At 38.5% G+C, this 26,547-nt stretch overlaps 1 protein-coding gene across 1 annotated transcript in view; it reads left to right on the plus strand.

Annotated features, from left to right (window-relative positions):
• The first annotated feature begins 335 nt into the window (after nt 1–335).
• Nucleotides 336–26,547, plus strand: part of Wdr72 (WD repeat domain 72) — a 176,730-nt gene continuing 150,518 nt past the window's right edge. The window contains exons 1-4 of the mRNA XM_090358381.1: nt 336–420; nt 3,699–3,867; nt 20,465–20,638; nt 25,627–25,733. Of these exons, the coding sequence (XP_090214507.1) occupies nt 20,486–20,638; nt 25,627–25,733 (260 nt within the window). The 5' untranslated portion in view covers nt 336–420; nt 3,699–3,867; nt 20,465–20,485. The remainder of the gene's footprint in view (nt 421–3,698; nt 3,868–20,464; nt 20,639–25,626; nt 25,734–26,547) is intronic.

Genomic DNA, 26,547 nt, shown 5'->3' on the forward strand with positions numbered 1-26,547 from the left:
AGGGCACCGGCAGGCTGCGGGTTAGGTCGGCTAACTCCGGCCTCCACCGCCACCTCCACCTCAGAGCACCAGAGGAGGTGACAGGTGAACGTGCAGCGGGCGGGAACCGGCTGCGGCTGGGTCCCGGGGAGAGGACGTGTGGCTTTAGCGAGGCAAGGGGCGTGGTGGGCGGGGTTTAGGCTGGGGCCGGCGAGAATGGGCGGGACTCGGGGAGGTAATGGGCGGGGTTTGGACTGTGCCCGGAGAGGGTGGGCGTGGTGAGGCGTGGCATGGGCGGAGCTTGTGGCAGTCGGGGCGTGTTCTTGTCGGATGGGGCGGGGACTGAAGACCCTGAAGGCCGTGAGCGGCTGACAGACCGTGGCCTCGCGCCCGCGCGCGTGGGCTGAAGCACCTCTGCTGTACCGCGGTCGGGCCGCTCGGGTGAGGCGACGCCCCGGGTTTGGCTCGGTCCGCTCGGTTCTGGACACTGGTCCCCTCCGCACTGGCTCCAACTTTGGGGTTCCCAGTGTCGTCCGAGCGTGGCGCTGGAGGGCGGGAAAGGTGGGCGCGCGGAGCAGTGGCTGAACTTTTTCGGTAGTTCCCGGTTGAGGCCATGAATTTGAGGGGCGCTGGGATTCGTTCCTTTGGGTCTTGTGTGTGGGGGGAGGGGTGGGTGCCTCTCTGCTCCTCAGGTACTTTTAGAGACCTGCTTTTATTTTATTTATTTATTTATTTATTTATTTTAGCTTTTGGGAAGGTTTCTGGGACTCAGGCTTCCCAGTTCGTTTGTAAAGGGGGATTGGCATGAGGAGGGGAACTTGGGGCCTCCTGCTCGCCCCCCCCCCCCCAGCCTGGGGCTGTTGGCGGGGAGGGAGGAAGTTTGGTCAGCATTACTTTCTGCACACCTGCCATGAAGCAGCTTGTTCTTTTATGGTTGAATGAGGACCGGGAAAATAGAGCCGGGAAGCAAGGAGAAGAATCTTGTCCAGGTGCTGCCTTATCCGGCCTTCCTCATTCGTCGCCGCCGCCTCATTTTGTATACAGTTGAAAGTGATCTAGAAGGAGGATCTACCTTCTCCTCCTCCTCCTTGTCCTCCTCCTGTTCTTCTTCACCCCTTCTTTCCTTCCCTCTCCCCTTTCCCTCCGCCTCCCCTCCTCTCTCCTTCAAAGGACCAAAGGAGGGATATTAATGATTGATGCAAGTACTTAGATACTTTGGCTTTGTTCATTTCACTTCTCCATCCAGCTTGCCCCACCCTCCCTGCTCATACAGTGGAGTTTTGTTTTGTTTTGTTTTGTTTTTGACCAGAGGAGAAGAAAAGTACTCTTTGGTCCTGCCAAGTACTTGTGGTTAATTTGGTCTTGTGGGCATTTTTTTTTTGTAAAAATAGTTTTATTCCTTAGCCTTGAGTTCCTTCAACATGAAAGCATACCAGTCTTGTTTTCAGTAAAGCATACAGAGGGGGGAAGGAGAAAGGAACTGTCCTTGAAATGAACTAGTGAAGTTTTCCCCTTGAAGCCACCAAAAGCAACACTATGTTGAGTTTCAATATTGTCACATTTTTTTGGAAAAGATACTTGTAAGCTAGATTTCTTTCCCCCAAGATAGTAACTGTTTAAGCTTCTTGTCGCGAGTGAAATCTTCTGTTAATAGTCTCTAATGCAGGGAATGCTCTAGAAATCTGAGGTTATAGTTTACAGAAGACTATCAGAATAGAATATATTTAAGTTATTAAGCAGTAACAGTGGAATTTGAAAATACTAGTATCAGGAATATTTCAGATTTCATGATTGCTGGATTCAGTTGTCCTTTGGGCTTGACAATTATGTATTGTAATTAGTGATAATCTTTAATATTACTTATAGTGGTTGACATTCCTTATTCTGGCTTGAAAATTTACTTAAACTTTCTTTTATTTAGCAATACTAATGTTAATAGTACTTGATATTGCCTTCAGTGGATGGCATTCCTTATGAATAATTCCATCAGTCTATTATAAAAGGTATTTTTCTAGAGCCCTGCTTGATATGTATGTATTTGGTTAGGATCTTAAATAAAAGTGTTTAGGTGTGTGCTGAGTTCTAGTTTCAGATCAGCTTTGAAGTCTGCGGATCTTAGCAAGTCATTTAACTATTGTGTCATTTGTGATCTTCAAAATGACAGAATTGTCTTTGGTTGGAAAGCACGTGCAGAACTTTGTATCTCTTCCTTGGATCCTTTCTTAAAATGCAGGTGTTCACATTTAGAGGGGGTATCACTGCTCTAGGAGAGTTTTCACTAGTGTTGATTCTCATTTCCAGAATTTTTAGCCTCTGGACACTACTCATTTATTGTAAGGCAGTAATTAAGAGCCCTGGACTGACAGGTCTTTTTCTTTTCTAGTTCTGACCTTCGATCATGGCAAGTTATTTTCACTCTGTCCCATCCTAATGTGGTGATGGGGAGATGCTGGTTAACCATTTTACCTCTGAGCTTTGGTTTTCTGAAATGTAAGATGGGGGTCTTATTGTTTTACATAATCAGGTACTGATTAAACCTTCAACTGTGTCTTTGGAGGGGGGGGTATCTCCCCAACATATGGAAAGACTTTGTTGAATATAAGCACTCTCTAGTCTGATGCCCAGTAGGCCCTCAGCCCATTTGATATCCTCTCCTTCTCTCCTTTTGATTAAATAGAGGTAGATGGTAACCTAGACCTACGTACTAAAGGAGTGTACCACTTTTATTCTTACTAATTGAAACCCAAGAGATTTTTTTTTTTTTTGCCAATCCTGGGGCTTGAACTCAGGGCCTGAGCACTGTTTCCTTGGGCTTTCCTCATGTCCAGTGATCTACCACTTGAGCCACAGAACCACTTCCGGCTTTTTTCAGTGTGTGTGCTACCAAGGAATTGAACCCAGAGTGTTGTGTATGCTAGGCAAGCACTCTACCACTAGGCCAAACTCCCGGCCTCCCCAAGAGATCTTTTAGCTGTGCTGTTGGTTTAAAATATCCTACGGGATGTGATATGCCATTGTCCTTCCCTAACCACTATAGGCTTTCCTTCCTCCATGCAGTGTTAGTGGTCTGTGTTTTGGTTCTATGAAAGAAGTCCTCCTACCCCCAACCACACACCTTGAGTATTCTCTGCTAGAAGCAGGTCTACATTCCTACCTGTGCATGATAGGATCTCTGGTCGTTTTACGCCCAGCTTACATTTCAGTCATTGCCTTGGCTTGAGCTATTCAAGTAAGTTTTAAGGAAAAAAAACGTAATTATTTTAATTTTTTGTTGGCAATTGTTAGCCATTAAAATCCTTCTAAGTTCTGAAGAATGTGCCTTGAGATTCTATCTCCTTTGCAAAATGAACAATTGCATAGAGTTTTCTCCTTTTGTCTCTTTCGCTATCATACATTTTGAAGAAAACACAGTTTTGTTAAGAGAAACAAATTATGTTGGAAAGTCTTGCAGTGTCTTTTTGGGTCACTATTAATGTTGCATTGATCATTCCATGAAGTTTACTGAGATCGATTCAGGTTCTGTAGCCTCTAGTGTGAATATCTTTGGAGACAACGCCTAAATTCAAATACTTGGGCCCTTCTCCCTAGAGTGTCTAACCCATTATACCAAGTGTGGAGTACAAGAATTCACTTTCTCATAGATCTTTGAGAGTATGTCAATCTGATCCTGATGAAACTTGTATCCTCCTCCTCCTAAAAATCCTTTCTTTCTTTTGCAGTACCTGTGATTGAACCCATGGCTTCATGGATGGCAGGCAAGACTCTACCACTTGAGCCACACCTCTAGCCCTTTTGTTTATGTTTTATTTTTGAAAGATAGTCTCACCAACTTTGCCTGGACTGCTTCAAAAAGACTAAATTCTACCTCCAGAGTAGCAGAGAGTACAGGTATGTGTTAAATCACTCACTTGCTTTTGTCATCTTTTAGTCAGTGGTTTTCCTGAAGCAGTTGGTACACACACTACACGGGCTCTTGGGAAAACAAGATTATCTGTCATGTCAGTGTCTTCCAAGTAGAAATGATTGCCTTGCTTAATAGGGAAGATGGATACACACGATCAAATTATCAACTTGTCATAAAATGAGGAAATTGTAACACCTGTGCATTTGTATGGAGATGTGGCTGTTACAATCCTGAAAAGTATTACCTGTTGTAGAAACTAGATCATAATATAATGATTTTTTTGTAGGTACCATTATTTTTACTTTAAATATTAAAAGTAAAAATGAGAAAATGGATTAAAAGAAGAAAAAGAAATGACCTGTTAAGTCCTGTAAAGTCCTTAAAGTTCTTCGCATATCAAGATACCTACTTTCTTTATTACCACCTTCTTATATTAATAAGTACAAAGGATGGATGATTGCAGAACTAGGAATGTAGAAGGTCTGGTTCTAGTGATTACCTCTTTTATATATTGAGCTACTTTTTTTTTCTTTTTAGTGAAAGTGATAGGCAAGTTTGTTAGGAAAAGAATACACTTTTAATAGGCTGAAAGCAATTCATCTCTAGGCTTAGAATAACCACTATTCTTCTCTAAAGTGTGGCTATAAATAGGCAACTGAACATTTTAGCCTTTAGTAGAGGCCCACTGAATCCCCTCCTTAGGAAGCTCAGGTGTAGCACAGGCTTCTGTCCCTGTGAGAAGCAGGCTTCAGCCCTTGTGCCATATTTCCTAAGGTGTCAGCATTCTGGGGCAGAGATGGGTGCCTTCATTTCAGTCTCTCACAGCAAAGTGAATCACAACATACACATGTCATAGATAAATTTACTTTCTGAATGACTATTAAAGCAGAATTCCCTTACTTTCTTTGCAGTTTGCTCTTTTAAATGTTTTAAAAAATTAATTACTCCTAAATGGAAGATAAAGTGTTTTCATCTATGGTTTTGCTTATGTATTTAAAAACCTTTAAAATTATCATTAGGGAGTTTTACAAAGGGATTTTAATTCAACATGTCAGTGTGTGAATACAATGCATCGTGATCCTTGTCACCTCTTCCATTTCCTCTCCCATCTCTCCCAACTGTTGCCATTTCTTCAAATGATGACTGTGACTGTAGAGTTTATCACACACAGGAAGTAAGTTATTGCTCCTTTTCCTGAGGTACTGGAAGGACCATTGACCACTTCCTCATTATCCATTTTTTGAGTTCTTACTGAAAAACAACAAGAGAAGCTTCATCTTATTTTTTTCCCAGTGAAATCACAGGGGTAAACCAAATTCTAGTGACCCTTGAATTGCTAATGAATGTTGGTTGCCTACAGAAGAAGAAAATTATTTTCTGCCCTCCATGTCCATGTGTATCGAACATGTGTTCTGAGTAGTTACTCTCTTCACTGCTTCTCTTTCCAGTTGAGGTACAACATAAACTATTTTAATTAATACTATGCCACCAAAAGGGATTGAAATAGCCAATTGAATTCTGCCAAGATAGAGTCTTTTGATGAAAACATATCTTTATTGATTGTGGATGAAGAAAATCATTCTTAAAATGAAATCCAGAGAAAAATCATATCCCTCAGAGAAAATTTCTGAGTGGCAGGCTGAGATTAACATCATAAAATTGAATTTGCGCTGCAAGCCTTTGATGTAATCAGCAGCTGGGAGATGGTGTTGCCCTTGCTGCGTTCCTTCTGATTGTGGTGAATTATTGTGTGGAATGAAATAAGTGTTTTGGGTGTCCCTCCTCCAAGAAATACAAACAAGGTATTACTAGCTAGTTTCTTCCTAGTTAAAATGGGTTGGATCGATTCCTGGCTTCTTAGATTCTCACAGACTTTGGAGTATAGGAGTTGGGAATTGAATGCTCCAGGGACAGAATTTCTGGATGGCAGTAGATACTCCCTTTGTTCAGCAGAAACCCAGCAAAGCAGGACAAGAGGGATACTCCTTGCCAGGGACTATTTTGGAATAAGCAGAGGGTGAGGTACATTAGTACACATACTGTCTAGTTTCTGTTGGCCAACAGGTCTGGCTAGTTTCTCTGTCTCTCCATCCCTCCATCCCTCCGTCCCTCCGTCCGTCCGTCTGTCTCTCCATCTCTCCATCTTCCTGGCTCCCTGTCTCTCTCCCTGTGTCTTTCTGTCTCTCTGTCTCTCCCACTCCCTCCTTTCCTCTTTCTTCCTCCCTCCGTCTCCCTCTCTCTCCCTTTCTCCCCTTCTTCTCCCCTCTTTCTCCCTTTCTCCCCCTTCTTCTCACCTCTCTCTCCCTCCCCCTTCCCATTCTCCTTCTCCCTCTCTCCAGATGCAAACATATTGAAATCATCTCAGAAAGAAATTTTCAGTTTGTATAATGACTTCTTCCATGACAACATGATCACAATGAGCTTTTTGCTGTTTTCATATAAAGTTTTTAGGCTTTGAAAACATGACTGCTCATATTCATATATACATATGCTTCCATACCTGTAATGGATACGCTATGTAGATGAAGTAGTAAAAAACGCACTTACAGACATACTCTTTAGACTATTAAGTTACTTTCAACCTTAACAACTCCTCTGTGGTTGAACTAAATTGTGTTTGTTCTGCTTTATTTCATATTCTTTACAGAAATAGGCTTGCTTATGTGGAGTGTAAAGAGCAGATGGCATCATGCTTATGTACTCTCAAGCTCTTTGAAAAGTTGAGGGGGGAGACCTTGAAGTCATTCAGACCAGGAGTGTAATCAGTATTCGCAAAGGATTCAGATTAGCTATGTCCCCATTTCCTAATGGTACTAGTGGAAGATGAGCAGCTGAAATGGGAAAATGAACAGGGAAGCTTCGAAACAGTGGCTAGAACATATCTGACATTTAGCAAAGACTTGTTGAGTGGAATTTTTAATACCATGCTTTCAGACCGGGGGGCGGGGGGGGAAGAGGGCATATAATGAAAGCAGAAATGGAGACATGTTCTAAAATAAGAGCAAGTAGGAAGAGCCCTGACCAGGGATAATTCTCTGGTCCTGCAGTGTGGCTAATATAAAAAGGAAACAGGACTTGTATGGCTGATAATCAGAAACCCATAAAGATAAGAATGGTTGGCTGTAATTCTAGCTACTCTTGAGACTGAGATCTGAGGATTTGGATTTGAAGCCAACCTGGGCAGACAAATTTGAGAGTTTTTAAAATCTCCAATTAACTAGTGAAAGACTCAAGTGTAGGTGTTGTTCAAATGGTAGAGCACCAGCCTTGAGTACAAAAGTAAGGAAGAGTATCCAAGCCCTGAATTCTAGCTTCTATACTGCTGTGCACACACGTTCATACATATAACACAGATAGTTGTAAATGGTTCACTTCTTATGTTTTCACTTAGTGCTAGAATGGGCTGGAGTCTTGGAAAGTCCTTTTCAAAACCTGAGCATTCCAGTAAGGCTAAGATTCATTTGGAGTCTGTTGTTTAAGTCTTGGTTCTTCAATTTTCTTAGAGGCACTGCATTCATCAGTCTGCAGTGCTTGTGATTGTTTTAATAAAGGTTTCCGTGGAAGATGTTTCTGGTTGCTGAGCTGAGCCAGTAAACACTAGAATCACAGATGTCAGGGAAGTTTCTCCGAACAGGGCTTGTCCACCCAGGCCCGTATTCCTACCAGGGAGAAGGCCTGCTTTCTCTGGAAGGATGGATATAGTAGCAGTGGGCTGAACTTCTTTTTGTTGGCTCAGGCTAGATTTGAGAGAAGGAAAATAGAAGTCTGGGCTGAGAAGGAGATAGCTAACTACTGGAAAAGCATGAATTTTTTCCCCATGTAGTCATGGTATAAATGAACTATTGGTAAATTAGGGAACTAATCTCCCTTTGATGCTGTACCTTAGAACCCTCTGGCCAGTGTATTTCACTAGATACCTCATTCAGAAGAATTCTAGAAGGCAAGAACCTGTGTTTTTTTCATCTTTGATTTAGTAGGGTCTACTGAGTGAATACATGAATATATTCTTCCTCACAGGGCCCATAGTGTGAATGGAGATTTATTATATAAAAGAAGTTGAGAATTTGGTATATGATCAATTGGGTAATCCATATTAAAATTTAGATATATGCTTCCAGAACTAAGGCATTTGTTAATGTCATCTGTCTTCTAAAGAGAAAATCTCTTAAACTGGATGCTTGTTTGTAAGACTATGTAATATATTTCTACAGGCTGAGTGGCTTAAATAACAAAACTCTACTATATAACTCAGGATGCTAGATGTTTGAAATCGAGAGTTGGGTAGGATTAGTTCTTTATGAGAGCACACATCTACTCATATCTGACTTTTCTCCTAGTGATTGGCTGGCAGTCTTTTGCCATCCAAATCTGGTTTGTAGAAGCTTCATCCTTACCTCTACCTTCATCTTCATGTGGCTTTCTGTGTGTGTGTGTGTGTGTGTGTGTGTGTGTGTGTCTGTGTGTCTGTGTGTCTGTGTGTCTGTGTCTGTGTACGTACGTACGTGTACCAGTACCAGTAGTCCTGGATTAGTTTTTGTGGTCCAATATGACTTCATCTTCACTGAATTAATTATGTCTGCAGATAACACATTTTTTTTGCCAGTCCTGGGGCTTGACCTCAGGGCCTGAGCACAGTCCTTGGGCTTCCTTAAGGCTAGTGCTCTACCACTTGAGCCACAGCACCACTTCCAGCTTTTCTATGTAGGTGGTACTGAGGAATTGAACAACGGTCTTCATGCATGCTAGGCAAGCACTCTATCACTAGGCCTAACTCTCTGCTCCAGCTAAATCCATTTTAAAACTCACATTCGAATGTATTTAAATTTTAAACTTGAACATATGAATTTATTTCTCCCAGTTAATTATTACAATAGATCAGGATTATAAATAATAAAATGAATGTAAGTGACAAGAATTTCACTGATCTGGATACTATTTACTTAACACAATTTCAGTACGAAGTTTAGTAATTTAAAAAGTCAGGCTTAGTGGTGCTCTGAGTATAATCTTAGCACTTGGAAGGTGAAGGCAAGATTGAAAGTTCAAGGCCAGTCTAATCTACCTAGAAAAGTCAGTATCATACTGGGTTACCTACTGAGATCCTGTCACATAAAGCCGAGGACTATGGCTTCCACTGTAACTCAGTGGAAGAACCTTTTACTTAGGAGAACTCTGCAATTCTATCCCCTTAGCTTCTATCCCTGACATTGCAATTTACAATTTAGTGATTTCTAACTGTTATTGAACTTTCACATCAGCCATATTCGATCAGTATGTTTACTTATCCTCACTTTATTGATGATGAACACAACATACTGTTTAACAGTGGTAGAGATGGTGTTTCAATCCAGGCTGACTAACTCAAGGGCAGAACCATAGGCCAGGTGCTATATCTTCCCTGTTGGAGCCAGGTAAGGCAGATATTCCCATTTCATGGTGGAGGAATTTGAAAATAACAGGGTTTGAAAACTAGAAAACGTGTAAATTTGAATGTTCAGCATACGTAGTAAGCCTCTGGGGGGATCTTTCCCACACTTGCAGGCTCCTGTGGTGTTTCTTCACCTCAGACATGCTTGCATTTGCTCTGGCATATCGCATGTTACCTCGTGAGTGAGTTGTCAGACCTAGGTAAACTCCTTGAAATCTGTGACTGATTTTCATCTTTCTGGTCCACATCCTTGCACCATTGGGTACATCAGAGACACTTGTTAGATAAATATTTTAAAACTAAATTCATATAAATAAAGGTGTCAGAGAAATACTTTTTTGTTGGAGACAAAATAATGAGAGTAAATGAGGTGACAACATAAAATTTGGGATAATATAAAAATGTTGTAGATTAGTGCCTCTTACAGAATGTTAAAATAAGGGGTGGGATCTGAAGGAATGAGAGGAAGCTCATATCTGAATAACTTGATAACTGGGAAAAAGCATCATCAACCAAGAATGTCATTTATTTTAGTGGGCGTTTTGAAAGTAATTGTCAACACCTCAACTGTCATGATTTAGACATGCATGACTCCAAAGAAATCGTGATTCTCTTATAATCCTGAAGCTCAAGGGCATGACATACTATCAGTTTGGCTCTGGCGAGAGGTCATGTACTTGATTGGAGTGTATATGAGATGGGGAGATCCTATCTCAAAACAAGAACCAGAACAGTGCATCAGGACATAGGATAATTTACTGTTTGCCATACATTCATCTGAAGCAATGGATTAAGCAAAGTGTTTTCCACATTGTTCCTGGACACAGGAAAAACAACTGACTCAAAGAGTAAAAATATGTTTATAGAATTCACACACATTAAAAGACAATTGCTTGGCCATGAAGCACAAATATTTAAAACCAACCTCAAGGTGACTCAGCTATAAATACCAAGAGACAAGAACTGTGTTTTCTTCTCTGCTCTCTTTGTCCCACCCAACACCTTGTATGTGTTTGATTCTTGGTCACTGTTGATTTTTTTTATTAAGAATAGATAGGTTTTATTAAGGTCTAGATAGGTGATTTTGAAGCTATTAGACGTGTTAGGTAACTAAGTAAACAAAAAGACAAATAAAGCCTCAACACTTTGAGGTTTGAAACAAGGAAAACATAGTCTCATGACACTTTGACTGTTCTACCCAGAAAGAATATTTGCATTTTCATACTTCTCTGATCACTTTCATTCATCACTTTAGTGTAACTATTCATGGATGACACTAATCCTTCAGTTAATTAGCTCTGTTGCTTTCCAGCCTCATGGGCAAGGAAACAAAGTTTGAAGGTAATGCTTTGCGAAAACCTTTGCCTCAGATCCCTGGAGAGCTTTGAGCAGCAATGGAAAACTCATCCACATCATGATGGAGATGCTGTTCTAGACCATGAGTGTTTCAAGTTCAGAAATTAATCTACAAATCTGGAAAGGTATTTAGTAACTGAAACACATCCTTTCTAGGGTTTCCTAAGTAGCAGGCAAACATGTAGGAATATATATGCTGTTTTGAAGATCTTGGCTTCAAAAAAGAAGGTTCATTCTGAAATTATGCTGTAGTAGAACACTTTTATTTCTGTGTGTGCGTGCATGTGCGTGTGCGTACTCATGCTAATAGTAGGATTGAACTAGGGACCTGTTTATTATCTTTTTTATACACTTTTTATTGTAATTAAGAGAAGGGTTACATTATATTCGCCAGGTAGAAGGTGCATTACTTCACATACATTGATACCCTTTCTCATGTCTTGGTCCTCATTTCCCTCCCCCCACCTCCACCACTCATCTTGTTTTCCCCCTTTCCCTATCCTTATCTTTCTTTTACTCAAGCCCTGGTGCTTTGCCAGTTGAGCCACAGTTCTACTTATGGCTTTTTACTGGTTAGTTGAAGATAAGAGTTTCATAGACTTAACCTATCCAGACATGGCTTTGAATCATGATTCTCAGAGCTCAGCCTCTTGAGTAGCTAGAATTGTAGGAATGAACCACTAATAACCAGCACAAGCTGATTTTTATTCATATGTACTTTGGGAAGCCTTTGACTTAGTAGAATCAGCTTTTTACCTTTCCTAAGAAGTGGCCTGGTTAGGGCAGGATTGGAAGGACAGATCTTGTGTGCATGCCAGTTGTACAAACTTTCCTGGGTTACTGCTTTATTAAGTAGTTAAGTTTTCACTAGGGTCTATGCAAATCTCATGTTACTTTCTTTTCCTTCCTAGAACTATAGTTTGCGTTCTCCTAAACTATTAGCATTATGTAGCTAACTGTGCAATAGTGCTAAGTGTTTTCTCTGGTCTCTCATTTCTCCTTTTTTTTTCTTCAAATTTACAAAGGTATCATTTGTGCACAGCAAAATGTACCCATTTAAAGGGTACAGATTCTGAGAATTTGACCACTTAACCATTTTTAATCTTTAACCTCAAAATTTAAGAACTAGATTCCCTTTGGCTGTACCAAGTTATCTTTCTCAAAGAGAAGAATACACCACTTTTGTTTCTTTTAGTGGCTATTTTTGAAGAAAGTACGTAGGATTCTTTGCTCGTTAAGAAACAGAATTCTGAGCCTAATTCAGGTCTGTGGTATCTCATGACTTATTAGCTGGTCTGCTATGTATATATATATATATATGTATATATACGTATATATATGTATATATACATATATATATGTATATACATTTAATTCATTGTGGAAAGTCATACCTTGTATCTGAAGAATTTAGTGCTGGTACCTTTGTCTGTGATCAGACAAAAATGTTCTAGAGTGGTCAGTGAGACAAGGCAATGACTGATTATGTGGGTGTGTCCCTTAACAAAGCTATTTATGACAAAGAGTGTTCAGCAGACACCAGCCACAAAACCACATTTGCATCATACTCATTCCCTGGGCCTCAGACCAATCAGAAAGATATAAACAAATTATGAAGGGAAGAACATAAAGGTGGTGGGGGCAAAAGGATAGGAGCTAGAATGGTATGTTACTTTTCTTGTGTTTTCTTGGTACTGTGTTGATGGAGAAAGATCGGGAAGTATTAGATCAGCTTGTAGGGGTTATGGACGAAGGCTGTTAGAATCTGTAAGAGGTTTTGTTGCTTCATTTGACTCTGTGTACATGTGTACATTTACGTGTGTGTATATACATTGAGGTTTACACCCAGAACTTCATGCTCTTACATGATTTTTCTGTTCAGAGTTGATGCTCTACAATTTGAGCCATGCCTCCAGCCTAGCATTTTGCTAGTGAATTGGTGATGTAATCTAAAGACTTATTTGCCTGCTGGCTTTGAACTATGATCCTTCAGAATTCAGCCCTCTCTGGGTAGTATGTGTGCTATTATTGCTTGATTGTGTGTCTATGTATATGTGGTGAGTTTGGTATATGTGGTATATGTTTTGAAAACAAACGGAGTATAGCAAAGGAATTTTCATTTGTAGATCATTAAAACTTTCAGAATTGGCTTTTTAGCTTTGTTGTGATATGCAGAAATTACTTACTAGGATACTTATTTCTACTTCTAGCTCAGGTTTTTTTTTTTTTTGTCGTTGTTGTAATGAGATTGTTGTAAGTGCTCTACTACTTGATCCATGCCCCTAACCTTTCGTGCTTTATTAATTTTTCAGGTAGTTTTTTGCTTTTTGTTTGTTTGTTTTGATTGTGGGTCTAAAACAGGAACTGGATACTGTCTCTGACTTCTGTTTTCTCAAGGTTAGTGCTCTATCACCTAAGCCATATCACCACTTCTAGTTTTTTGATAATTATTTGGAGATGAGAGTCTCATGGACTTTCCTACATGGGGTAGCTTTGAAAAGTGATCCACAGATCTCAGCCATCTGACCAGCTTATATTATAGCTGTGAGCTACTATTGCCTAGAGTTTTTTTCCATTTTTTGCTACAGTGTCATACGAATCTTACTACCTATACCTCACTACCCTGTAGTTGGGATTTTATGTATGAACAGTATAGGTTATGCCCAAATGGTTGGTTGTGATGGAACCTTGATTCATTTTTTTCAGGGTTGGTCTGGAACTGCAGTGCTGACTTTTTATCTCCTGAGAAGCTGAGATTACAGGAGTAACATACCACACTTGGAACTACTCTTTGCTGGCATTACTTAGACCAAGCAGCCAACTTTCCTGAGCCTTTATTTCCACATTGTAGAAGAAGGAGGTATTTGTGATGTCCAAAGCTCTCCTTTATGTTCAGCCTAGGAACATAAAAGGGCTGTACAAAGGTCCTGTAGGACCAAGTTTTATTTAAATTTCATATATATATATATATACATATATATATATATATATATATATATAGTGCCGGATCTTGAACTCTAGGCCTGGGTGCTGTCCCTAAGCTCTTCAGCTCAAGGCTAATGCTCTTACAACTGGAACCACAGCACCACTTCGGTTTTCCAGTGGCTAATTGGAGGTAAGAGTTTCACAGACTTTCCTGCCTGGCCTGGCTTTGAACTGCAATCCTCAGATCTCAGTCTCCTGAGTAGCTAGGATTACAGGTGTGAACTACAGCTCCTGGCACTAATAATTATTTTTATAAACACATTCCCCGTACTAAATTTTTTTAGTGTAAGTATTTCCCTGATTTTACATTAATTCAAAATTTAAAAAGTGGTAGTATATTTTCTCTGTCCACAGTATAAAATTAGAGTAACCCATGTCTTTTGGTCACTCATTAGTGGGCATTTACTGAAGGCCAATTATAAGTGAGGAATGATGAAAGATTTCTGTTTAAGATTACTTTCACATCAGTTCTCCAAGAGAAAACTATCCCATTTTCTAGATGAAAAAAAAAAAGGCTCAAAGAACATTTCTAGCTTCTAAGGTGCATGATTAGGGGTGGGGAATCAAGACTGATTCATTCTATTATCTTGCCACTTTTCTTCATAAAGAAGTGTGCTGAGTACAACCTAACAATCAGCCCAGAATCAGAAATCGTCTGTTTCTATTTTAGTGAAGCAGGCAGAGGAACTTGAGTAATTACTCAATGCAAGTTCTACCACCACTGAATACTCTCTGGTCCTAGGAACATTGTGTCAGCTTTGCTCAGCTTCACCAAGAGCTAAATAAGAGTTTCGCTGTATATTGTTAAAGTGTCTTCCTTATTGTCTAGGTTGAGTATAGTCACAAGAAGTATGTAGCCAGAAGCCAGTGACTCATGCCTCTAATCTTAATTACTCATGGTTCAGAGATGAGAGGTTAATAGTTCAATGCCAGACAGTTTCAGAAAAGTCCAGACTCTTAATCTTCAGTTAGCAAGTAAAAAGCTGGAGAGGAGATATGATTCAAGTGATAGAGCACCAGCTACAACAAGCAAGGAAGCCAAGCAAGATGAGGCCCTGAGTTTCATCCCCAGTACCTAAAGATATCCTAAAAGGAAATATTGGATTAGTGCCACCTCTGTGGTAAGTTCTGTGTTAATGATTTGGAATGGAATAGTGAAATGACATACCTGCCCTTGGCTGACTTGGAGCTTTAAAAGGCTTTTCTTCACTGGTAACTGGAAAACCCATAAAGGTTCAGAAGATGGTCAAGGATCAGATGCATGACACAAATGGTATAGCACCTGTCTAGAAAGCTTGAAATTCTGAATGTACTTTCCCTAGTACTATGGAATGAAAAAACAAGAAGGAAGGTGATTAGGCATTTCTTATTATTAGCAACAGTAGACTGTTGCCAGATACTTTTGCTTTGATTGAGAACAGTTTGGGGCTCATTCTGTGAGCTTGTTTAGCCACCAGTGGTTATCAGCATAAGGACTTAACATGAGAGGTGAAGATGTAGTTTTGCAAACTCTGCAATGATTTGAGCCCTCCAGAGCTTTACAATATTCATGTCCCTAGTTAAGTTTTAATTCAGTACTTCCCACACTTCTTCACATCAAACATAAACATTGAATATGGTTATTTGGGTCCACACAGGATTGAGAGTTTCAGTTTCTTCCACACCTTTGTATAAACATTTCATGGCCTTTATGTTTTATGCCAGGGTCCACCACTGGGGAGCTTTGATTTAATTTCTATCACAGTGGGCAGCTGGTTTCTTGTTGAAATCTTCTGCAGGAAAAGAAGACTAACGTTCTGCAGATTTTATTATAAGGTCTATGATCCTTCACTTTTGGGTACATTCCTTATGTCACAAAGTTTTGGCCTTGTTTGACATGTACCTGAATGTCACTGTATCTTTAAATGTGTGATAAATAGCATTTTAAATTTAATATTATTTTTGAACATTTCATTATATATAAATTATATTTGTTCCTATAAGTAAGCTTGGTAAAATTAGCTTTATGTATTTTCCTTAATGTTCTCACGGTGCCATTGAAAAGCAGTGTATGTGTATGTACATGCACACACATTTATGAAAGAGGATTTTGTTCTTTTTTCTGTTTGTATTAGGGCTTGAACTCAGGGTCTGGAGCTCTTGATCAGCTTTTTCATCTACAACTGATGCTTTACCAGCCTAGCCTTTTGTCAGTTAACTGGAGATGGAATCCAATAGACTTTTCTGCCCAGGCTGGCTTCAAAGCATGATCCTTTAGGACGTACACTCCTGAGAAGCTAGAGTTACAATTACAAGCCATTGGCATCTTGTTTATGGGTTTCTCTTTTAATGTCCTGTTTTTCCCCTTGTACAATAGAAGTATTTTAAATTTCATTTAGCCGTCATTGAAAAATACACATCTATCTACAAGCTGTTTTTCAGACACTGCAAAATATAATTCAGGTGGTGGAATGTGAGATGGAATAATTACAAACTGAGGGTTATGAAATACAGGCTTGTAATTCCCTTACAAAAGTTTGGAAACTTGTCTAGACATATAATTATTTGAAATAAGATAAGACTTCACTCTCGCTTGCCACAGTGATTTCACCTAATTTGAGATGCTACATTTCAGGTTTTTCTTTTTAGGCTTATTTTTAATGGGAGTTTTAAGGAGATCTCAGAATACACAGGTTTTCTTGTCTCATCTGTTGATGGCAGAGCACTAGCTTCCTGGAGTTACTCTGTTAAATTTAACTGCAAGTAATGATACAAAGAGAGAGAGACTGATGAAACTGGCTTTCGAGATGTTATTTTGAGGGCAGTGCTTGAATATGAACTTAACCTTCTTTCTTGACTGCTGGGCTGTTGCTTTATCATTTGAACCACATCTCCAGTCCTGCTTTATGCTGCCTAGTTGGAGATTAATCGAAGAATTTTCTGTCTGTGGTAGCTTGGAATCACTGTCTTCAAGGTCTCAGTTCTTGAGATGTTGGTGTTAATAGGCAAGAGCTACCAGCACCCAGTTTCATTTTTTATTTTTGCTGTATATTCATTAGTCTCAGAATTTTATAATCAGAAATGGTCTTGAGAATGATGTAGATTCATTTCTCAAGCTTTCTTAGAAGAGATTAGAATAATGTTCCCCAAGGGTATACTTGATCTTAATTCTAGAATTGGGGGAATGTGTAATATGATTGATATACCCAAGATAAAATTAAAAATACCATCATAGGTATAGTGATAATTCTATGCTTGTATGTAAATATATATGTATATGTACATATGTATGTATATATGCATATCTATATTTGAATTTATTCCTCATAAACCACTAAGATACGGGTATGACTGGTGAAAAGATTCTCATTTTGTGACTTACTGTCTTTAAGATGTAGTAATGAATGTAGTTATGTGTTAAAATGAACCATGTGACTAGGTCTTTGAATTGCAGGAATGTTTATTACTGTGCTGGGCAGTCTGAATTGTTCAGGATGAAATCTGGTTGGGATTTGATTTCTTCTGGGTTTTGCTTTTGTGTGTTGTTTTCTAACTTGATTGTATTAGGTATACTTTTTCTTCCTTGGTCAAAGTTACCTCTGACAGCCTTGGCTCAGAGCCTTGCGCTTGCTAAGCTGACATTCTACCATTTGAAACATGGTGGAGGGCATGGTTCTTTAGATTGGGTGTCATACTTCTGTTGGAACTGGCCTCAGTTTATACCTCCATTTACAACCTCCTGAATAATTGGAAATATAGACATGAGTTATAATTGGCTTGTTCTTTAAGATAGAATCTTGCTAACTTTTATGCCTAGGATTATTTCAGACTTACTGTCTAACTCCACCTCCTTTTAGCTGGATTATCAGTTTTCCCAGGGCACTAGTCTCTCTGCTTGGTCATGGTTTGTTCCTTTTCTTGAAAAACAAACACATGCTTGTGCATGTGCACGCATACATGCATGCATGCACATGCGTGCACGAGCGCACACACACAGCCTTGCCATTATCCCTTCACTTTGTCACATAGACTTTCTTGCTGTTGTCTTCAAACCATAATCTCCAGATTTCAGCCTCCTGAGTAGCTCGGATTACAAGTGTGACCCACTTGTGCCAGGCTGTTTTATAATTTTTGGTAATAAATTTCTTTACTGTTGGAGCTATTTGTTTCTAGAGAGTTCAGTCTTGGTTGTTGGAAGGTCTCTGAGAATAATTTTAAAAGTAAACTTACAAAATAACACTGAACTTTACCTGAAGTATAGTTGATAAGCAGATAACTTGTATGTATATGTGAAGGTATTTAAAGTGTAAATTTTGATACATTTGTGATATAAACCTATGACCACAGAAAGTCATAAGGTTATTTACCACCTGAAAACCTACATAGTTCTTTGCCAATTCTTATGTCATATTCACTTACTTGAATTTGAATATTCTGAATTTTTACACAATGAGAATCATTATATAGAATGTATATGGTGAGAATCATTTTCTTTTTGGTTACCTTGTTATAGTCATAATTGTCTTCAAATTCATGCTGTATAAATCTTTTTATTGTGGAATAGTACCCCATTGTGTAGATATACCACACTTCGTTTATCCAGTTACCAATTAAATTACAATTGGGTTGTTCCCAGTTTTTAGAATCTATGAAAACAGCTGCATATGTAGCAGCCTTCCTATAAACAGAAGCTTTTTTCCACTTTTGGACAAGATCTAGGATTGGATTCATTGGGTCACATAGTAAACATGAGTCTAGCTTTGCAAAAACCTACTAAACTGGCTGTCATTATATGTTGCCATCATCAGTGTACTTGTTCTATTTCCTATATGTTTTCCTTAACACTTGGTGTGGGCTGTTTTTCCTTATATTGTATATATTCTTATATATTTATGGTAAAATTTTAACAAAGTCCTTGTTATATTGATCTAGGAGCAATTTTTACCTGGGCTTTTTTTCAGTGTGTGTGTGTGTGTGTGTGTGTGTGTGTGTGTGTGTGTGTGTGTGTGTGGTGATTTACTTTTATTCCATACCCATTTTAGTTTAAGTTTGGCACATATTTTTCCTTTGGAGATTTGGAAGTAAGCTGCTTTATTTTCTTCAACAATAGTGTACTTGTTCTGGTTTTTCCCATCCCTGGGCAAGGTTACTGCAGAAAGGCTTTGCCTCTTGTTCTCACATACAGGAACACTCAATTTCCTAGTCACCAAATTGAGGAATGACCCACCTCCAGTGCTTATTGTACTGACTTTCAGATTTCTCTCAGGTTTTACTCTTTGAGATTTGCTAAACTTATTTGAGTTTTTGAAAATGGACCAAGAATCTGAATATATGTGTAATGCAATATTTTTTCTGTTGTTGAATCAGAAGAAGTCTAAATTCAGATTATAGTGTTATTAAAATTAAAACACTGATTAGCTTAGCAATATGTTTTCTATGCATATAGCTGGTGTTCAGAATTACAGAACTCAGAGTATCTCAGGCAGAGTTTCATGGTCTATAGGTTGTTTCATGGTGCTTGAGTAGAAGACTTTTAGAATCACATGTCTAGCAAGGTATTAAATGCCTGTAACTGTAGCACTGAGGAGGTTCATGAGTAGGAGATCATGAGTTCAAAGCCAACCAGAACTGCATAGAGAGACTATGCTGAATTCTATGTAGATGGATGCAGTTAAGCACTTTGAATATCATGTACCAGTTTTAAAAATTCTTTTTGCTATTTACTTTCTGATGTTTCAGTACCAGATATCCTGCCAGACAGAAACTTTTCATTTTCTTCATTTCTGAAAGTAAAATGGAAAGCTGGCTAGGTTGCTTCTTCGTCTCTCCTATTTTTGACACATTTTCTTTTATTATTATTTACTGTTTAAAATTATCTTTAAGTAGTTGTACAAAAGGGTTTGAATTCCATGTCAATATATGAATACAATGCAGATTGATCACTACCACTGTTTTCGTCACCTCTCATCTCCCCCAACCCCACCCATCCCTTCAAGGTACTTATTCCATTTCACATATGTACATTGAGTATTAAGACTATTTTTCACTTTTTCCTTAAGCTCCACTCCTATGGAATTAACATATACTACTAGACTGCATCCCCAGTTATTTGCATTTGTGTAAAGAATGCTTACTTCAGGCATTCTTCATGTCTCACAAAAATGTAGCACATTACTAGATGGTACACAAGCAACTATTTTTTTTGTATTTCAGTCTCTGAAATTAACTCACAAGAGTAGTGATTTCATAAATATTACTGTTCATGATGATATCAAATATAAACATAGGTTAAATGAAATTATTACAGTATATCCAGACCAAGAAAAAATGTGTTTTCCCTCATTTGTGGTAGATAGAATATACCTATAAAACTATAAGTAAACACACTGGGCAATATGCACGTGGTTTACAAATGAATTACCCAAACTATTATACAATCTATGGGGATCTCAAATAGAGTAATTTTTTAGAAAGACTAGGTGGAAACTCAACATCAGCACCAGAAAATGGGTACATGCAAGAGGGTAGATGAGGCCAAGGGGAATCAGTTAGATAAGTGAATGGGGGGAAAGGGTAGAATACAGTCAAGATTTCATTTGATATACCACAAAATTAAGAAAAGTAAAGGAAGGGGTAGGCCAAAGGAGGATGAGGAAGTTGAAGGAATGACACTGATCAAGGTGCCTCGTATTCATAAACTGCTTTGTTAAATGACACCTTGTTTGTACAACTGCTTAAAGATAATAAAATAATTTTTAAATCTACTTTTAAAAAGGATCAATTCCCCTAACCATAAAAACAATGACAAGAGGACTCTTTTTCCCCTTCACCAGTGCATCCAAGATTTATGCAACATGTGGACTTCCATGCAGGCGGTAGCCCTCTGGGGAAAGAAGGCCCCTCCCCACAGCATCACAGCTATCATGATCACCGAGGACCAGCAAACAATTGTCACTGGAAGTCAGGAGGGTCAGCTCTGTCTGTGGAATCTCTCACCTGAACTGAAGGTTAGTTGAAACTTAACCGGTCATGAAACAGACACAGTACTCCTGACAGTGACAGAGGAAGATATGGGTGATGCTTATAGATGATCATTAAGGAATAGGTTTTAGGAATTTATAGAAAATCAAGCATTATATGATAGATCAATATCATATTTGAACATTATGGATATTGCTAATCTTCGCCATCAGCTAAGTGTTATCATCCTTTAAGCTTTGCTGAGTTCTACTATTTTATATCCTGAATTATATGTTTAAGCGAACTTACAGACATGTAAGTATAGTTCTAAAAATTATGGCTCATTAATTGAAACAGAGGGTACTCCTGAAAAACCACGATTAAGTAAATGAGCAAAATCTTAATTACCTGGGTATTTCTGCTGGTTTGGCCTTCTTGCTTTTCTTTCAGTCTCTGCTTTCCTATGACTTTTTTTTCAGAGCACATCAAAATGCTCTAACTCCAGTTTACTATTGTCTTCCTGTTCCCCAACCTGACCTCCCCCTAGGATTCAGCCCATCAATTAGCAATTAATTGCTCTTTCCTAAGTCATAAACATTTAACATATTGGAATAGATATTTGCTTAACTCAAGCAGCCTCTATACCCAGTTTGAACATTTTAACTAATGATGTACTTAAAGTATACTGCTCTCATTAAGAACCCTTTTAAAGATCAAAGACTATTTTTAGCCTTTAAAGTCTGTCACTTTAAAACCTAAATTAACAATTAATTGTAATTCTATTTTATAGTGTAATTAATTAACATCCTTTATCATTGAATAGTACTACAAGACTGCCAAGACCTGCATAGCAGACCTGCTCTGTTCAATGTTTAGCAGCATTAGTGAAAGAAAGAATAAGTATTATAGAAACAGTTGTTCTTTGGAAATGGTTAGCCATATGTATCTGTAATTTTTTTCTAGTATAGTTTCAACTTTTTTGTGTCTATCCTGGGACTTGAATTAATGGCCTGGACATTTTGTCCCTTAGTTTTTTTTTTGTTCAAGGCTGGCACTCTACCACTTGAGCCACAACTCTACTTCTTGCTGTTTGTTGGCTAATTGGATACAAGAGTCTTACAGACTTTCCGTCAGGGCTGGCTTCAAACCACAATCTTCAGCCCTTAGCTTCCTGAGAAGCTAGGATTACAAGCATGAGCCACTGGTTGGTTGAAATCCTACTCTTTAATGGCTTCAGATGTCTTACTAATTTTTTATTTCTGGCTGGAATAGTAATACATACGTCAATGTAAGTGACAGAAATTTATACTGGAAGTATTCTTGCCTTTCTTGGTATGTTCCTAGTATTCAACATTTGAGTATTTTGTGTGAGTCTGTGTGTATGTGTGCACATGTATATATGCATATCTGTGCCAGTACCAATGCTTCAACACAGAACCTTGCTCTCTTCTTTGGCTTTTATGCACAAGACTGGCACTTCACCACTTGAGCCACAGTTCCACATCTGGATTTTTAGGAATTTGTCTGCCAGGGTTGACTTTGAACTGTGATCCTCAGATCTCAGCCTCCTGAGTAGCCGGTATTACAGGAGCAAATCACTAGTGCCAGGCTTAGCATGTATTTTTGATACATATTGTAAATTGGGATGTCTGCTAGTTTCTTGAGTTGAAACATGAATGAGAAGTCATGTTGTGGCTGTGCTGAATGTTTCAGTATCCTAGAGAAAGGATGTAAACAGTTATGGTGCAGATATGTTGTAAAACATGGTACTTTATGTTAATAGTAGTCTGTACTGTATAGTCATTGAAGTAATTGGGCCATGTCTTTAAGAGCATGTCTTTGTTTGGGATTAGAGCAGTATTTCTATTAAGAGGGAACTGATAACGGCTGCATACCTTTTTGTTTGTCAAAATTAAAAGGATGCTTGGCATCTTAACTGGGCGGAAGCCAGAATATTATAAAATTATCCATCCCTGTGATAAGGAATTTGCTTATCCAAAGTGCTCATATTAAATTGAGTACTGGGAACAAGAATCAGATAAACATGGGTAAAAGATACCAAATCAGTCTGTTAAGGAAATAGATTATACCTGTAACAAGGTAAAGAGAGCTAGCATGTGGAAATTAGATGACCAATGAATCCTTCAAGCAAAGAAAACCACTATTGGGATTATAGTTGAGGGTAGGGAAAGATGTGTTTTGTTTTAGAAATTTACTATGAGATCCTTCTGAGAAACTCACATAAGATAGTAGGACACATTTGGCATTTTCTATCTGTATGAATTTAACTATTCTATATCACATACAAGTGGAATAACATAGAATTTGTGTATTTGTTATAAGGTTATTTCACTTAGCATAATATTTTCAGGATCTACATAGCATATACTCCTTTTTCCTTTTTTATAATCTTGGATATATACATATTCATATGTTTACACGCACATATATGTGATATTTTATTCATACATTCATCTGTACCTATCTATCTGTCTCTATATTTTTTTGTGGGCCACGGAGCTTTAACTCTGGGCCTGGATACGATCTCTGAGTTCTTCAGCTCAAGGTTAGTGCTCTACCACTTTAAGCCACATCACTTCAAATTTTCTGGTGACTAATTGGAGATAAGAGTCTCACCATGGTCTTTTGTTCCTGGGCTAGCTTTGAACCACGATCCCCTCAGATCTTAGTCTCCCGAGTAGCTGGAATTATAGGCATGGGCCACTGGCACCCGTCTAAATTCTTTTATTGGTCATGGGGTTTGAATTCAGGGCCTGGGTGTTGTTCTCTGAGCCTTTTCTATTTGAGATTAGCGCTCTACCACAGCTCCCCTTCATCAAGTATCACCTAGATTTACTTCTACCTTCTAGCTATTGTGGATGCTGCTGCTGTGGGCAAGGATATGTAAACACCTGTTGACATCACCTCTATCAGTTCTTCTGAATATATACTTAGAAGTGATTGCCACTTCGTATGTTAAATATATATTTTTTCAAGAGACTTTTTACCACCAGCAGTGCACATAGATGTGAAGCAGTATATATGTGTGTTGCTATACCTATAACACACATATGTATGTCATTAATAGGCCATATGATCATTCTGTTTTTAATTTGTTGAGAAATCTCCATAGTTTTACCAAATCACTGTATCAATTTATGTTCCTACTATGGTAAGATCCAGATGGACCAATGTTACACAAGGAACATTCATCATGTATTATTTTATGAACTTATTTCTGAAATCTGCACAGATTTTTGTTTTTGTTTTTGACATAAGGTCTCACTATGTAGCCCAGGCTGACCTCAAAATCCCAATCTTCCTGCTTAAGCGTCCTGAATGCTGAGATTAGAAATGCAAAGTATGCACATTCATGTGTTTGGGAGTTAGTTTTTGCATAATCATGAATATTGATTTCTTTTTGTTCAAAACCTGAATGTTGTAGATCTGATAGTCATCTAGGTGTTTGTGGTAGGCTAAAACAAACAAAATGTGTAGAGCACAAACAGCATAATTCCTTCATCAAGAAATGTACCATTTGTTAGATTTTAATATATCATATATAGGGTTTCTGAAACTTGTGTACCATAATGGCATAATAGAAAAAAGGGTTTGTCTTTACAGGAAGGAATAGGAGATACACTAGGCCTCCTTGGCACAGGTCGAAACTTTCTTAATAAGGACCAAGAATCACAACAAATCAGAGAAACGCTGGATAAGTAGGACTGCATTAAACTGCAGAGCTTTTGTATGGCAAAGGACATAGCTAGTAAATTAATTAGGAAGCCTACAAAATAGGAGATCTTCACCAACCATACAACAGACAAAGGCCTCATATCTAAAATACACCAACAGCTCAAAAAATTGAACCACTCCAAAACTAATCTCCAGAGAAACAACCATCCCATTAAAAGATGGGCCAAAGACTTAAAGAGAGTCTTCTCTGAAGAAGAAATAAAAATGGCCTATAGACACATGAAGAAATGCTCGACATCTCTGGTCATAAAAGAAATGCAAATCAAAACAACTCTAAGATTCCACCTCAGGAATGGCCAGGATCAAGAAAACTAGTAACAACAGATGCTGGAGGGGATGTGGCCAGGAGGGATCACTACTACACTGTTGGTGGGAGTGCAAACTCATTCAATCACTGTGGAAAGCAGTATGGCAGTTCCTCAAAAGACTAAACATAGAGCTCCCGTATGACCCAGCAATTCCACTACTTGGCATTTACCCAGCCATCCAGAAACAAGGACATACTAAATCCACTAGCACAATAATGTTCATTGCAGCACTATTTACCATAGCAAAGATATGGAACCAATCCAGAGGTCCCTCAGTTGATGAGTGCATCAACGAGATGTGGTATTTGTATACAATGGAATTCTATGCTGCTGTCAGAAAGAATGACATTGCCCCATTTGTTAGGAAATGGAAAGACTTGGAAAAAACCATGTTAAGTGAAGTAAGCCAGACTCAAAGGAACATAGGCTCAATGGTCTTCCTTATTTGTCATAATCAGTAGAAACCTTGGGCTCTCCTAGCAGAGATTTGCAAAAGAGCAAAACGTAGATACATAAGGCCATATAGTATGACTCTAAATGAAAGGACCTCTAGGATATAGAAACATAAGCCATATTAATGAGTGATTGTTGTCCTTAATGTACTATGTTATCTCTCATCTCTTTTGCTGTCCCTTGGTTATCTCATATTGTTACAGTATCTCACTTTGTTATCTGATATATTGGATATATTTGTATTTGGTTATTTGAAATTGGATAGGTAAGGGGGGAAAACAAGATGAGGGGTGGGGTGGGGGGAGTGAAATAGGGACCAAGACATGAGAAAGGGTATCAATGTATGTGAAGTAATGCACCTTCTATCTGGTGAATATAATGTAACCCTTCTATTAATTACAATAAAAAATATATGAAAAAAGAAAAAAGGGTTTGTTAATCAGAATGTGTAGTATCATGCTTTTTATTTTTTACATGGAGTTTTAAATTGTTTAATAACTTGTTCTCACCATTTTCAGATTTCTGGTAAAGAACTCTTATTTGGTCATTCGTCTTCAGTCACATGCTTGGCACGAGCTAGAGACTTTTCTAAACAGCCCTGTATTGTCAGTGCTGCTGAAAATGGGTAGGTATACAGCATAGAAGTTGTCAGTGCTGCTGAAAATGGGTAGGTATACAGCATAGAAGTTGTCTCCTCCATTTTCTTCTCTTTTAAAAAATTACAGTGCAATACAGTTTTAGGACTGAAAGAAACATTAAAATCAACCGGTGCCTTTTATCTTTTCTCCTTTAAAATTTTTTTCTGAGCTTTAAGAGGTTGTGTAAGGGGATTGCAATTTAACATGACCATCTAAGTACTCCAGTGCTTCTTGATCAGAATCATCCCTTTACTTGTTTCTTTTGTGTATAAGGAAAAGTATTGTCCCTTCATCTCAAGGAATATAATCATTTTTGTAGCTCATAATGTGATGCTCATTTTTTTATCTGGGTAGCAGGCATGATAACATCCCAATATGCATACAAGAATTTCTGGTTCCCATGCTAGGTAAAGAATAATGACAAATGCCTAATATAGAACTGGAAAGGGAAAAGTCTAGCTGTTTGTTTTAATCACAAGTACCTCCCTTCGAGTTTTTTTTCCTGGGTTGTGGGTCTTGAACTCTGGGCGTGGGCACTGTTCTTGAGCTCTTCAGCTCAAGCCTAGTGCTCTACCACTTGAGCAATGGCACCACTTCCAGTTTTCTGGTGGTTAATTGGAGATAAGAGTCTCACAGACTTTCATGCCCAGGCTGACTTTGAACTGTGATCCTCAGATCTCAGCCTCCTAAGGCTAGGATTAGAGGCGTGAGCCACCAATGGCCAGCTTCCTTTTGACCTCTTAGGCAAATTATTCATAGTTTTATGAAACAGCTTAACAGTCTTTGTGTTATTCCATGGCC

Source organism: Megascapheus bottae, chromosome 25, assembly GCF_031878675.1.
Source record: "Megascapheus bottae isolate mThoBot1 chromosome 25, mThoBot2.hap1, whole genome shotgun sequence".
Taxonomy (NCBI): domain Eukaryota; kingdom Metazoa; phylum Chordata; class Mammalia; order Rodentia; family Geomyidae; genus Megascapheus; species Megascapheus bottae.